Raw genomic sequence first — 15,886 nt, 5'->3', positions numbered from 1 at the left:
GCTTTAAGAGTGAGTAAAGAAAGTAGACAAATTGAGTTAGTAAACTAAGGTCATGATTCACAGAAGCGTTTTATAATGTTGCAATCCAATAGGAAAATGCTCTGTGAATCAGGCCCTAAATGGGGTTTTATTTTGTAGCATTTAAATAACATGGTTGTTTTCATAAGGTAAGCATTTTAAATGTAGCTTGGTTGGGTTAACATGAGCATATATTAGATGTCATGTAAAAGTAAAATGGTTTCTCCATAAGAAAAAGAAGCATTTTCCAATGTTTTAGCTTTCCCTTTCATGTGTTAAATATCATTTTGCAGCATAAATAGGCCCTCGAAGAGAGGAAGAGTCTTGTTGAAAAGAAAAACTCTCCTGGAAGTGGCATTGTCGTTGCCCGGTCTACTTCTGCAGCCCAAATCTGCAGAACGCAGTCAATACCAGCAGTTATTGACTGCACTCAACATTCCGATTGGCTGAGAGGCGGTCAACGACAATTTCCATAAGGTAATACACATTATTTGAGGAACGCAGGGTCGACTCAAGATACAATATAAGATGGTACTCAGAGTCAGAGTAATGTCTTAGATGACAGGTTAGAACAGGCTTAAGTGATCCGAAATAGATGCTACAGAGGCGGAGATTAGGTGTGTAGAATCGAAATGGTGGGGCAAACCTACAAAGGGAATTAGGCCAGGCACAAATAAAACTGAAAGTGCTTGCCTTAAGTGATGCCCGACATTTGGCGTAGTTGTCTAAAACCAACCATGCAATATGCAAGTATAATGAAAATTTAGAGAATAGAACATTCACATTAATATAATGCCTTGTATTGCCAATGTTTGAGGTTATTGATTTTATAAGGAATACCCAGATGCGTAGTCAGTCTTTCTGCTATGAGACAGTTTTTTTTTCAAACTCTTTTTTATTGATCAACAGTGGTCTCAACAGTTACATCAGCTTCATTCCCATAAAATACTCAGATCAACAATCAGATAACACTCTTACATATACTGTTACATTGGGGCTTCATCATCGGAGAGCATTTCACACAAATACATGCGGAAGGGGCCCCATATGTCCTTTGGTCGGCTTGCCCCGTGCTGGGTCAAAACATATTGTTCCCCACATTCATTAGTATGTGTCAGTTCACGGTGGAAAGTGGACATGCTTGGTGGTGTATGACTTTTCCAGGCTTGGAGGATACACTTCTTAGGCACCGTGCATAAGACGTTAAATAATCTTCTGGTTTTCTCGGAGCACTTACCAATGTCTCCGAATAGGTACTTTTGAGGAGTCAACTGTGGGGGTATCTGCGTGATTTCCATCAGCATCTCGGCCACCTTTCCCCAGAATCCCACCAGTACTGGACACTCCCAGTACATGTGAAAGGAGCCCACCTGTTCGGACCCACATTTGGGGCATTTCCAGTGTAATCCGCTAAAAATGTAGCCATCCTAGCAGGTGTATAGTGTAATCTATTTAGGATTTTGAATCAGATCAGGCGCAACCCCGCGTTTAATGAAACTGTTTTCGTAAGTGCACAACATCGATTCCATTTGTCTTCCGGGATGGGCATCTGCAGGTCTGTCTCCCATTTGTCTTTGACCCGGTTTATTGTGGAGGTGTGGGTTTGTACTGCCATGTATAATTTAGAACTACCCAGCCCAACCTTTGTGGTAATGAGTCGTGTACAAGGGTGAGGGGGGTGGGGGGTTCATCTGGGAATAGCGGGCATTTTTCTGAAATGCAGCTCTCATTCTGTAGTATTGTAGTGTTTTGAGTGGCCCATCACCCATTGCTCTAGTGAAGTCATCTTGGGTTGCAAATTTCCCATTTATAAACATATCGACCACCTTCATTTCCATGTGTGGGTCCCAGGCCTCCTGTATACTTGTATCAAAGGTCCGGGGGATACCCGGAAAGTTCCACAAGCGGATCTCTTGGTTATAAGGAGTCTCCAGCTTCAATCTTTTAATTTTTGCGCCCCAAGCCCGGACCGTACAGCTAACCGGGTCATACTTGCATGTGTCTTTGTGCCTTGAGTTAAATATAACTGACTTAATGTCTGTCGGGGATATGGTGTGCATTTCTACCCAGGTGTGTGGCGCCCCATCAGACTCCTCATACCAATACTTCGCAAACTGTGCCTGGGCGACCAGATAGTAGAGCTCAAAGTCCGGGGCAGCTATACCCCCGCTGTTGTAGGGCTCTGTTATTTTTTCCCATCCTATTCTCACCGTTTTCCCGTTCCATAGGAAGGTCACTACTATTGACCATAATTTGGAGAAGAAATCCCTGCTGGGCCATATAGGTATATTTACAAAAAATATAGTAGCTTAGGGAGGGCTATCATTTTGAGGAGTGCTATTCTGCCGTGTAGGGATATAGGGAGGTGTCTCCAAATCTGCAGCTTCGTATTCAGTATTTGTAGTGCCTGCTCGTGATTGTCCGTGTACAGGGTCTGTCTGGTTCTGGATTCGAACACCCCTAGGTATCTGATGTGTTTTTCTGACCATTTGAGTCTGCAGGTGACTGCTGGGCATTTAGTAGAGGGGGTGAGCGGGAATATTTCCGATTTGGATGCGTTTATGGTGTACCCCAAGTATTCCGCCAACTCATGTATATCAGCCATTATGGGCGCTATGTTTTTCTCTGGTTCGCGGACGTATAGGAGCGTATCATCGGCATATAGTGAGATTAGCTGAGTGGAGCCCCTCATGTTTATTCCCTTGTCTTCATGTCGCAATCTGACGGCTGCTGCCATGGGTTCTATGGTCAAGGCAAACAGAATGGCCGAGAATGGACATCCCTGCCGTGTACCCCTACCCAGTTGGAATAAGTCAGAGATGGTTCCATTAGTGCACACTCTGGCGCCGGGGGGAGTGTAAAGCAGTCGTACAAACCTAATAAAGCCGGGTTCCACCCCAAATGTTTCCAGTACAGTGAGGAGATAGACCCATGAGACGGAGTCGAACGCCTTCTCGGCGTCAAGGGCCACAGCGACTGCGCTCCTGCCTGCAGCTATCTGCGCCATTACGCCAAACAGTTTATGGAAATTTAACGCAGTGGATCTTAAGGGGATAAATCCATTCTGGTCAGGGTGAACTAATGTGGAGACTAGGGGTAGCATTCAATTCGCCAACACTTTCGCAAATATTTTTGCATCAACACTGATAAGCGAGAGGGGCCTGTATGATGACATAGCATTAGGTGGGCGTCGGGGCTTGGGTAGCTCATTTATTATGGCTTCTCTCATTGTTGGAGGTAGTATGTTCCCCTCTAGTGCTTCCTCCCAGGTATCCAACATTATGGGAACTCGTTCTGTACGGAACTCCTTGTAGAATTCGGCCCCCAGCCCATCGGAGCCCGGTGCTTTACCTGACGCGAGACCCTTAATGGCCTCATTAATTTCTTCCGCAGTGATTGGCTGATCTAGTGCCATTTTATTTTCAAGAGGAAGCTTGGGGAGTTCCAATGTCGCCAAGTATGCCTTTATTTCAGTGGTAGTTTTCCTATCTCTAATTGCATATAGTGATTGGTAAAATTTGACAAATTCCCCATTTCTCCCCTCCTCGCTGGTCACCACATCGTTTGTTGCCAACTGTATACTGGTAATCGGATGTGGTTGCCTCTCAAGTCTTATCAGGTTAGCCAATGTTCTACCCGCCTTGTTCCCTTCACCGTATCTACGTGCTTAAGTAGGGGCTGCTATATATCGTATTTCTCTGGCGGCAAGGTCATCAAAGTCTCTCATGTATTTGTGAATCTCAGCCAGGGTGGCCTTATCATGTGTGCGGCTATAGGTTTCCTCAAGGCTGTTTAAAGTATTTTCTACCCCCTCGAGCTCCAGTCTAACTCCCTTTAGGAGGCCAGTGGACTTTGAGATCAGTGCCCCCCTAGCCCAAACCTTGAAGGTTTCCCACACCGTGGAGACCCGTGCCACCGTTCCAATATTCTTGGTGAAAAACTCAACTATTTCCAACCGCAGGGACTCCACCACATTTGGGTCACCAAGTATCCCACACGGCATTCTCCATCTCCTAGCTGGTCTGGAAATGCTCCTAAGCCTAAGCTCCAGTAGTACAGGGGAGTGATCAGACAGCGTGCGGGGCAGGATTTCACAGCTCTGCAGTGCCTCCGATAGACCCTGTGACACGAAAAAGTAATCTATACGTGATTCACTGTCGTGGACAGAAGAGTAATAGGTGTATCGCCTGGCATCTGGGTCTCTTGTATGCCATGCATCTATCAATGCCATTTGTGTGAGTAGTTGACCCAGTGTTAGTGCCATTCTGGTGGGTGTCCTCATTTTCGTGCTGGATCTGACTGATATGGGGTCAAGGGCCATGTTGAAATCCCTACCCCATATTATTGTCGACACCTCAAGTTTATTGAGGGTTTCATTTATATTTAAGTAAAAGTCCGGGTCATCAACGTTAGGGCCATACTTGTTAACCAATGTTATATGTTTGCCCGCTATTTCCCCCCGTACCAGAACATATCTTCGAAGCGGGTCTATCTTCTGCCCCGCAGTCTGGAACCCCAGTGAGGGGTGTATGAGGATGATAACTCCCCTGGCCTGAGATGAATAGTTTGTATAATATCGTAGCTTCCCCCATTTGGGCATTATATTCATGTTTACAGCCCCCATTGCATGAGTTTCTTGCAACATCACAATCTGAGGGCAATGTCTGGTAACATAATTCCCGACCTTCCTGGCCTTCATCGGGTTGTTTAGCCCTTGTACATTCCAGGATAACAGTGGTATTTTCAATCCATCTGTGCCACTGCACATACGTGTATCGTTACCAACCATAGTGTCAACCGATTCTCATATTCATATGGCAGGAACAGCCTCTGCATCTGCAAGACCACATAACCTTTAAACCCAAAACCTGAGTTGCCACACTTCATCAACCGTGGGCTCAACTTGCAAACTTTTCCCCTTTCCCCTCCCCTTCTCCCCCCATAGCTCAACATAGCTAACCATTTCCTTGTGTCCTGGCCCCCCACCCGCATCATCTCCCCGAACTTGACGATGCTGCCCAATAACACTCATAACTTGCCCAGTGGGCTTTCTTCTGAGCTGGTGGACCTTTCCAGAGGGACAGCTGTTGTAGCCATCTGGCTGCCCTCGTCGGAGGCTTCACGGCTCAGTAAACAATGAAATTTGGTCCAGACCAACTGTATTAATGTTCCTTAAACATTATCACTGTGCGGGGATGGTGTTTCTACATCAGTCTGCCGGGTCCCTTCTCTCTTCACCTGGTCTAGGTCTCGCATTTTGATCCCCCCTCTGGTTTCCGGGAGGAAGCGGGATGGAGGCCTTTGACCATCTCATAGGACCTTTTCTTTGTGTTTGTATGTTTGCAGAGAAGTCCGGATATATGTGTATTCTATTTTCTTCATATTCCAGCGTTCCTTTTCTCTGGACAGTCGGAGAATTGTGTCCCTATCCCTATAATTTAGGAGCTGTGCTATTATGTTGCGGGGTGGAGCGCCTGGCTTTGGAGGTGGTGCGAGGTGCGGTGAGCTCTTTTGACGAGAAAGTGGTCTGAGAGGGATTCCTCCCCCAAAACAGTCTTCAGCAGATTTTCCACCTGTCTTTCCAGGGAGCCCTTGCCGAGCGTTTCCGAGACCCTGACTATTCTAATGTTATTTCTCCATGACCTAGATTCAAGATCCTCACGCTTGCTCTGAGTTTTGCGCAGTTCTGTTTTAAGTTGGGCTATGTCACGGCCATGTTTTGATATTGTGTCTTTGTTTGTGCTTATCCTGTTCTCTGCTTCTGTAATGCACACTTTCAGGGATCCAATCGTCGCCACTATGTCATCCAGCTTAACGTTGACAGCCAGGAATCCGTTCTGGACTATTGTTGCCAAGCTGTCTAAAGGATCCGTCTCCTGGCTGTCGGATGCTTGTGGCGTCCCCCCGGCCGCATCATGTGGCTGGGAGCTGGCAAAGGAGTCCATTGGGCCGGTCTTTTTCCCTCCTGCGCCCTTCTTCTCGGTGCGGCCCATATGTTACAATTACCGCTTTAAGGTGGACTGTGCTCTCCCACGTATATATGTCTGGTACACTGGTGTCCAGTAGGAGAATTCAGTAAGTGTAGAGGGGGGTGGTGTTGTCACCCCTGCCACTCCACCCAGCTCGGGCTGTGTTACAGATCAGATGGGGGTTGGCCCCTATCTCACCTCTGGCAAACAGTCCCCACTTCTGGGCCGCTGCAAAGGGACTCCCGCGAGCCCTGGAGACACGTTGGTTGGGGCCGCAAGGTATACTGTTGAGCCACTGTACTGGAGGGTGCCCCCAACTCCTTTACACTGTATTGATATCGCCACGTCGGTAGAAAGACGCATCCAGCTCGTGCATCTATATCAGGGCCGCGCCGGCGGTATTAGCGTATTTATCCCCACTTTCACTGGGGCGCAGGGGTTCTATTGTCCATTGGTTACCAGCCCCCCCCCAGCCTCACCCCCCCGCAATCGCCCATCAAGCATTACTACAGGATTTCAGGTGCATCCCCACAGCGTTTCACTTACTTCACCGGCATTGCCTCAGCCGGACTTCCGCCGCTGGGGTGCACCTGGCCACCGGGCCCGATTGCGTGCGAGGCTGGGGAGGCCAGGCTCCCAGGGTGTCCACGATGTCTCTGGTCCCGTCTCCAGCAGGCGCAGAGCGCCACCGCAAGCCCGCGTCTCTGGGCAGCTCTCTCTGACGCGGTCTAAAGGATCAGGCGAATGCGGCCATCTGTCGCGTCTTTCACGGCCTCCCCCTCTGATGAGGGGATGGTCGTTCTAGGTTTTCCTCTAAGGGAGAGGGCAGCGGCGAAGTGCGTTGTTGCCGCTCCGCAGCGCCTTGATACAGACGAGATGCCCCTCCCCCCACTCGGCCTGCCTGCAGTCTCTGACTCCGGGCCATGGTAGACAACACGCGGAGCCCTTGGGTGGCTGCGCCGCAGCCCCTCAGCCGCTGTGGATTCCAATAAGGATTTCTTCGTTGTCCCGTGGCCCAATTGTCCCGTTTTTTCAGGATCCATTCCATGGACCTTCCGTCGCAGTATTTTGTAGTTTGCAGTCCTCTGCGTTGGTACTGGCAGGATATATTTTAAAAAGGATTTCTCTTGAGCCAGAGCTCTCCACTTAGGCGGCCATTTTCGATGCACACAACAGCGCCCCCCTGCTATGACACAGTTAATAAGATAGATTGGTCTGGATTTTGGTACGTGTTCTGTACACCACTTTAGCTACGTCGATTTTCATCATTCATTTGTCTGTGTGTCAGGTCACTACTCAGTTTCTCAGTTGAATTGAGGGGGCTGCCATTCATCTTCAACAGCAGAAAGAGGAGTGTCATAGATGGCCTTAATAATTCACCCGAGTCTCTAGATAAAATGTTCCAGGATTTTTATTGAGAAATCACAACGGGGTAAAATCGTCTGGCTTGATGTTGTAGATCATAAAGCATACCAACAAGCAGGTACTTAAGTGAAGTCACCAGCTGGAAATGGAGGTTTGGGAAATGGCATTTGGCTCACTAACTCCTTGAGGAACTTCCAAGCTCTCCCTGGTATTGTGCCTTGCACTTGCTCCGTTGGATTTAGGCTAGGTTAGGCCCCACCCCTTTATCGGCACAGGCTCACAATGCCTTGCAGATGGCAGTGCAGGAGGGCACACGTTTGGAATTTGAATTCTTCCCTTCAAAGATCTGCAGTTAAGTCTGGCTGTGGAGGCTTGTTTAATCCCCTCTTTTAGTCTAAGGTGGTCTAGGTGACCCCCGCTGGGGCCCTGGAGGAACTTCTGGCATGCCGGCAGGTCGACCTGCGGATGAGGAGAATGCACCTTTACAGCAAAAGGGCCAATCAAAGGTATCTGGGGCCCCACCATTAACATTGTACCAGGCCCGTGGGCCGGATGCAACTGGGACTTGGTCACATAGAGAGAAGGCTGGGAAGTGCGACCACCTAGCAGTCCAGTCCAGTCTAGTAGTCCAGCCAGATATCTCAACTCTGCCCAGGAATAACCCTGGACTAGTAGCTATGGAATGGCTCAACTTAGAAGTTGTGGCCCCTTCAGCCACCCCAGCTGCAATGCTTTAACCAGCTAGAAAGATACCAGGTATCTTTATTCGGTAACAGGATTTGATGAAATGGTAAGGCAACAGGAATAGCATTAACAGGCAGGCTGTAGTATCATGGGGAAGGTAGTTGTGTGGAGTTAGCTTTGTTGCCTAGGACAGATTTGCATTTCGTTAGAGACAGAAGCAAGGCAGTTCAATGTATATTAGGCTGCAGTAGAAAGAAAGTGAATAAGTGTTCTGTAAGAAACCAGAGGGTATCTCACCTGCTAGACTCCGGGGATCTCTCTCTCAGGTAGCCAGTGCACAGCCATCACCTTTGGATCCAGACCCTGAGACCCAGTGGGGGAGGATGACCTGTGTGAGGGCTCTTCAGGGAGTGGGGGTGAGATAGCTGATGGTAAGATGCGTATTCCCCCATTTTTGTTCATCTACCCCATTCTATTTATTAAGATTTTCCGAAGTCCCAACTCAACCCCCCCTCCCCCTTTTTTACACAAACACTTGGCTGAGGAAGAGGGTGACAGAGTAGCCAGACTAACTCACATCGTACTGGACATGTCCTGTTAATCGGATCAGGCAGAGTCAGGCACTTTACCCTAAGTGCATACACCCAATACCAATTAGTTCTCCTCAAACAAATAAAAGGCAACACCTAAAGACACTCTGAGCAAGGCGGAACATGAGAACGAGCAGAACTTCCGGGACGAAGGCACACCTACTTGAGCATAGCAACAGACCAAGGGATGAGAGTAGCAGGCTGAAAACCCCAAGGCTTCCCTATTGGAAGCGTTGCCTCGGACAGGCTGCAAAAGACATGTGGAGTAGGCCAGATCCAACAAGTGAAGATTGCATTGTGTTTCAATGACGCCAGCGACCCTCCCAGGTGAACGCCAGAGTTGCGAAAGCAGGTCAAGCCTGTGGTACTAACCTTGCCTCGAAAATCGGAAAGTGTCAAACAAGAAAGAATTGCACACAGCCGGTGAGTTGGAAAGCGACCTGAGAGACCGGTGTGTGTTGAAGTGAATGAAGTAGCAACATCGTATCACGAGTGAAGGCTACACGCATGTAGATATAAGGCAAAGAAATGCAGACCCGTGAATGAACTTTAAAGTGAAATAAAGGTGCAAGATAAGCAATACTAAGTAACAGAGTGGTCTGGTGAAAGGAAGTAGCCCATTCGAAAGTCTCAGTGAAAGGTACATTGGTTGAAGCGGTTTACTGCTGTGAACGATGTTGCAATTAGAGGAAGACAATGATAAAAAATGCAGCGCCCTCTAGATCTACTCCATGCTCCATGACCCCCACATGTACTCTTCTTTTGTTTCACACAAAATTGATATGGAAAAAGACGCTCTCCAACAAAAATTAAACGGGCTGCTAGAAATTTGAAAAAAAAATTGACAGTTTGATTATGCCTAGATTGTAGTTTTGAGGAAGATTAAAGGACGAAAGTTGATGGCCCTGATCCTACAAAATCTCGACACCTGTAAAAAATGAAACTAGTGCAAGAAAAATGCCTGTAGCTGGTATGACGGTTGTTCTAGAAGCACAAATGAGTGGGGTCACAGGGTTTTGTGGAAAAAAAGTAGCCTCCCCACTCCTGGATGAGTTGAAAAATAATCAAAATAATATGCGGATCACAGGGACAGGGAAGATTATGAAATTCAAGTGCAGAACCAGGAGGGATTCTCTCAATAAAACAGAAAGAAACCAAAAATGTTTTCTTCCCCATCATGACTACACTAAACCGCTGTGCCGCTAGAGTTTATTACTTCTCCTTAAATTCTAGTGGAAATTTGTTGGGGCGTCCCCTACTCCTGTTGGTACCAAGCATTGCTGGTTGTTCTAATCCAGACTGCACATGTGCACTCAATTCGCTGACACTGAAAATTGGACCTGCCTCAGGTGACAGGGGCAAGGCCACCGGTTTTGTGGATGCTGATCGAGCTGGTCTGAACCTTATCTGGGACAGAAGAGGTCAGAGGCCCGATGCCCCTCGCCTGAGGATGTGTAGGAAATGTGCATGATTCACACAGAAGATATCTATCATGTAATGCCTTACGGACACAGAGGGGAGACGATTCCCTTGAGACAAATGCTTTCATTGATCATGGGAACGTAGGAATAATGTACAGGAAGGTAAGGTATGTGCCTTTTGACGCCCTGGGGCCGAGTATCTGTATTGCATTTAAGCAGCAAACCTGGACAGCGGAGAGGGTTAGGAATAGGTTAGTGCTAAAATGCGGTCATTTTATCTTGAAAGACAAAGGGCCTCATTACAGGTCGGGCAGTCCGGAAATAACAGTGGCGGTAAACCCGCCGCCACTGTTAATTCCGGACCGCCCGATCTGGGGTCCTGCAGGCGGATGTGGCGTGTTTACCACCGCCCGCCTGCAGGCGGACGTGGAAACACCGGCACTATCACGAGATGGTGCCGGTGTTTCCATGGTCCCCATTCCCATTGGGACTCAATGGGAATGGGGATTTACACCATTCCGCCTCTGGAATTCCCGGGTCACCAGGGTTGTAATGGCCCGGTAATTCCGGGAATCACAGAGGCGGAATGGTAATACCAGTCCGGCGGTAACCAGGCGGTTTTACCGCCGGACTCGTAATGAGGCCCAAACTGTAATAAACCCTTTCGCTCATTCCATTGCTTTAAAATGTAGACAATTATTTTTTGACGTTGATAAACTTCACAGGAGAAAAATAACGCCAGGGAAAAAAAAGATGAAATGGACTGAGAATCTTTGTTGCCATGCAACATTTACCCTTCTTTGTCAGTTTGATTGCCACCCTTGGGCCAAAGAATGTTAATGAAATGTCACCCCTCTGCACTTACGTGTTTGTTACGCTGACAATAAGCGTGCATAAAAATACTTCATAACAGCAAAAGAGGGGTTAATATCGATTTACACTGAAGGCTGTAGTGTCCAAAAACATGGATATTGCTTAACACACTGGATTACCAATTTCATCACACAGTTTTCGTCATTTATGTTTTTAAGTTTTTTTTTTTAACAATGAAACTGCAAATCATATTTATTTTGTAGTCATCACATCAGAGTGCCTGCGTTTCAACAACATTGAGCGCATATTGGTAATATCTGCATGTAACATTCTACATTTTCAACATAAAACAATATAATGTACATATACATACTTTGTGCGACCCATTTGAGCTGCTGCATGAATGGGCAACTGCCACCTCTCTTCGTTGCAATAGAGGTTTGGGTCCGCCCCCTGGGAGAGGAGCAATTCTGCACAATTGTAATGACCTTCCTGTGCTGTAATGAATAATGGAGTGGCCTTGTCCTTCGCCTGACAATTGACATTGGCACCTGAAATACAATAAAACTCTTCAAATGCAATCATCATTTGAATTACTTACAAAAGCCAACAATCTACATACATGCTCATGCTAATTATGCATTGCCTATCGCTTGGAGACGTCAGGACTAGATGATCATGATATATTATTCCAGAGACAAGCATACAGGTTTGCAAATATTTTAAAATCAAAGAAATACTGCTAAATCTAAGCACTTGCTCCTAATGTCTCCAATATTAACGTAAAGTGCATCATTTATTTTGTAATGCAATAAAAGCGTCTAAAACAACACAATCATAGATTGTTTTTCGACTTTTAATAGCAAACCATTCATGAAACCATCCTAAAAAGAGAGAATGAATTGTCGATTCGTTTTGAAGTGCTAATATATGTCACAAAAGAAAAAGTACTTATAATATTAGGAAACGGCATACAAGCTGATGGTAGAAAATAATAATCTCTTACTTAAGGGGATTGGTTTTCACTTTGGGAGTCGGCTGTTAGATGAGCACCTTATTTGCAAAAGAAGTCATTTCAATACCAGAATCCGCTCCAAAAAAAGCATTGTGAGTCAACACGAATTGTTGCTGTATTTCCAACCTGTGCTCATCTCCAGCCACAGAGGTTGGAAAAATGACACCTTTCTTCAGAGTACTAAGTGAAAATGACCTCAATTGTCATTGGGTCAGGTATGCCCATCATGGACACTGGTACTCTACCTACCTACCTACCTACAACCCCCAACACATCACCAGCACTGAACCTCTCACAAAGACACCACCTACAAATGGGCACATCAAATCAGAGTCTAGATGTTGAGCTGTGAGAGATGGTCCTGGCCTGGCTGACCTTTTTCCTCTCTGATCAACCCTCCCAGGTCCAACTTGTGTCCTTTCTATCATATATCTCCCTCTCTACCTGTGGTGTTGCCCAGGGGTCTAACCTTTCGCCCTGGCTTTTCTACCAATACCTGGCAACTCTCGCCCACTGCATTGCCATTTTCTGCTCAAATGTCCAGTGCTATGCTGACAAAACTCAACTCATTTTCAGGCTGCCCTTGGCCACTCAGGATTGGTGTGCCGCCAACGATCTTTGTCTACATGCCAACAAGACTGAGATCCTCCTCAACGGTAAACCTTCACTATCATTTCTCTTCACTCTCTGGCCGGCCTCCCTTGGCCCTCCTCCCACCCCTACCTGCAAGGCTAAGAACCTCAGGGTCATCTTTGACTCCACACTTTCTCTTCTCCCATCCCCACATATCTGATGTCCCTAAAAAGTCAAATTTCCGACTGCACCTCTCAGAGGTACTCAGCCTTTCCTCTCCTTCCCCCAGAAGCTCACCGTCTCCCAAGCTCTGGTTCTCTCTGGGTTGGACTATTATAACAGCCTCTTTTTAAATCTACCTGCCTCATACAGGGCGCTAGAGCGCAACCAAGATGGCGGCTCTTGTGTGAGCTCCGGAGGCGAACCCACATTAATCCTTAAAATAGCACATCCAGGGGCCATCCAACCCCACCAGTAGCAGTACCGGCACCCCCGGCCGCAACACATCGGCCCACCATCCCTCACTGGCATGGAGAGACGACCAACGCAGCCTGACTGGTGCGAGGCCTGAACAGGGAGCAACCCGCCAAACTAGCTCCCTGCGGCCACCTCCGAGGTGCGGCACGCAGTGGGAAGATATCCTTGTGCTGCCCGGACGTGGCCAACGGCGCCGGGGATCTCGGTCGTGGGGGCCCGCGACACTCCTGTGCCCCCACGAGTACCCATAACGGCTGCGCGGCTGCCCGGGGGACCACGCTCAGAGCATGGGTCCAGACGGGCGAATCCGGCGACATTAACCCCTGCATCAGCCCGCAGAAAGCAGCGGGTGGTCGCACTACGATGGACCAATGGAGCAGCCCCCACTAACGTGCCTGTATCGCCGCACACCAGGCAGCAAGACCCGGGGCACACAGCCAGCAATCCGGACCAGCAGCCTCCCACAAGACAGACAGCTCCAGAACGCACTTTGGCGCCGTGGAGCCCGGACTCGAATAAGCAGCGACACTCCAGGTGAGCCAGCCCTCCCCCCTGGATGCCCCCGAGGCGCTGCAGTCATTGGAACAGCACACAGTGGGCCCCAGACAAGGTGCAGGACTGAACAACGCGGACCTAAGACCGCCACCGGGGGATACCCCCCCCCATGCACATAGCCCCCGTGGCAAGAGCGGGTTAACAGCGGCAACTCAAGACTCGGCCTAAAACACCGGCGGACACACCTGCCAAGGGGTTCCGGCTCCGGGCCACGCGGGCACGCGTCCAGGCGCACGAGGGAGTGGACGGTCCCCCAGTCTGACCCCAAGACACCTATCGAACCCCTACTGGTGGGAGGCATCGGGCACCCGCACAGGGCCCCCGGAGGTCTCGGGCGACAGACAGCAGACCCCCCCAACCACAGGACAACTCAGCCTGGGAGAGTGCTCCGTTGTCCAACAAGAGGCATCCATCTACAGTAAGTGCCCCCGGGGACTCCACATACGGCATAAAAACCACTGTAGAACTTACAGACCCTACCCGCCGCTACCCACCCACTAGTGGGGAAACAGTTAAGGGAGGAGACTTACAGACAGTGAGCCACACTCGGTCTGAGAACAGCAAAGCCGCCATGATGGGAAAAGCCGATAAATCACAGAGGAAGTTGAAGTTCGAGACAGGAGCCATAGTCAAAACCGCCATAACAAACAAACGGCTAGAAAGCCCCGAGGAGTCCATGCCACACGACGACGACCCCGCTCAAGCCACAGACATCAGAGAGATCTTACTCGAACTAAAAGCTGGCATCTGCAATATAGAGAGTAAGCTTGATACCCTGTCCACAAAAGTTGACCAGCTACAACATCGCTTGGACAAACATGGCAACAGGCTAGACACCGCCGAGCAACGAATCTCCGACATTGAAGACCATGCGGCCTCCACGGCCACCAAGGTGGCAACACTTGAAACCCAAATGAAAGCCGTCATTGCTAAAAACGAGGACCTCGAAGGTCGTTCTGCCAGAAGAACATTAGGATCCTAGGGGTGAGAGAGCAACAAACCACAAGGAAAATGGAAGACTTTGGGGAAACCCCGCGTTGTCCAACATGTTTGTAGTGGAGCGAGCCCGCAGGGTTCCGACCAGCCGACCCATCCCCGGGACAGCCCCTCGCCCGATAATAGCCAAACTACTTAATTTCAAAGACCGGGACACGATCCTGCGCCTCGCAAGGGAGAAGGGAAACCTGCAACATGACGGAGACGACGTCCAGTTCTTCCTCGACTTCTCCCCGTCGGTCCAGGCGCTGAGCAGGATGTTCACCGGGGTGAAACGCCGAATACAGGACAACAAAATGCTGTACTCCATGCTATACCCTGCCAAGTTACGAATCCAACACGACGGCAAATCCCAATTCTTTAACACACCTGAGGAGGCAAATGCATTCCTTGACAAGCTGGGGTGTAAACAGACCGTCGGCATCCAGAGACCCCCCAGGAGAGACTGAGTGGATAGACACCCGCCGTGATGCCCAAACACGCCCAGCATCAAGCCGCTGTGTGAGAGGTAAAAGAGCCCCTGGCCTCCACAATCATGATGGACTTCAGGGTGCTCCTGACCTTGGAAGTTCCCTAGCGACCCAAGCGCAGCTACGTTTATGTTTTGGGCAATTGGAAGGGGAAATTCGACGGGCAAGTTGGGGGTTTCCCATGATTGGGAGGGAAATTGTTTAATACTATGGAAGCGTGCTCATCAGGGGTCCGCGCCCCTCCAACTGCATGCGGGATCGCCCGGCAGATGCACCGACACTAGCCCTTGCCTAGGAAAACGGGAACGTAGGCACAACGCAGCTGTAATGTGGCCCAACATAACCAACCGCTTCTCTGCCTTAAAGTCAGCCAAACAGCCTACCCACCAACAACATTCAAGTTAGCTACTTGGAATATTAGAGGGGGCAATATCCCAACCAAAACGAGAAAGATGACACAGTATCTCCGGAGGCACAAAGTGGACATTGTGCTAATTCAGGAAACCCATCTCTTCCCCGGAACAGAGAATCGGTGGGCCTGGAAATGGGGCTGCCATAGATACTTTGCCCCAGAGCGGTGGCAATCCTGATAAATAGATCCCTAAAATTCAAACTAGAAATGACGAGGAGGGATGGTCGCTCCTGGTACGGGGGAACCTCGAAAACACAGAATTCATCATCATAAACTCCTAAGGGCCAAACACAGATGGGCACAACAACTTTGACTGGGTAATGACACACTTGTGAAAAGCGAGGTCCGCAACAATTATCTGTGCAGGCGATATGAATACCACACTAGACCCACAGAAGGATAGGTCTCGCCCATCGTCTAGTTCTCCAAATTTGTAAAGCATACAATTTGGTGGACATTTGGAGACGCCAGCACGGGGAGACTCGAGACTATTCGTTCCACTCCTGGGTCCACAAGACCAGTTCCTGC

At 48.8% G+C, this 15,886-nt stretch overlaps 1 protein-coding gene across 2 annotated transcripts in view; it reads right to left on the bottom strand.

Moving 5' to 3' along the window:
- ASB3 (ankyrin repeat and SOCS box containing 3) overlaps window positions 1-15,886 on the bottom strand; it is a 1,206,585-nt gene that overhangs the window by 685,960 nt on the left and 504,739 nt on the right. For both annotated transcript variants that reach the window (XM_069608363.1, XM_069608362.1), the window contains exon 7: window positions 11,234-11,411. In XM_069608363.1, the coding sequence (XP_069464464.1) occupies window positions 11,234-11,411 (178 nt within the window). The remainder of the gene's footprint in view (window positions 1-11,233; window positions 11,412-15,886) is intronic.

The sequence above is a fragment of the Ambystoma mexicanum genome, chromosome 4q, assembly GCF_040938575.1.
Source record: "Ambystoma mexicanum isolate Mex_15411 chromosome 4q, UKY_AmexF1_1, whole genome shotgun sequence".
Taxonomy (NCBI): Eukaryota; Metazoa; Chordata; class Amphibia; order Caudata; family Ambystomatidae; genus Ambystoma; species Ambystoma mexicanum.
This window is presented reverse-complemented; position numbering and strand designations above follow the sequence as displayed.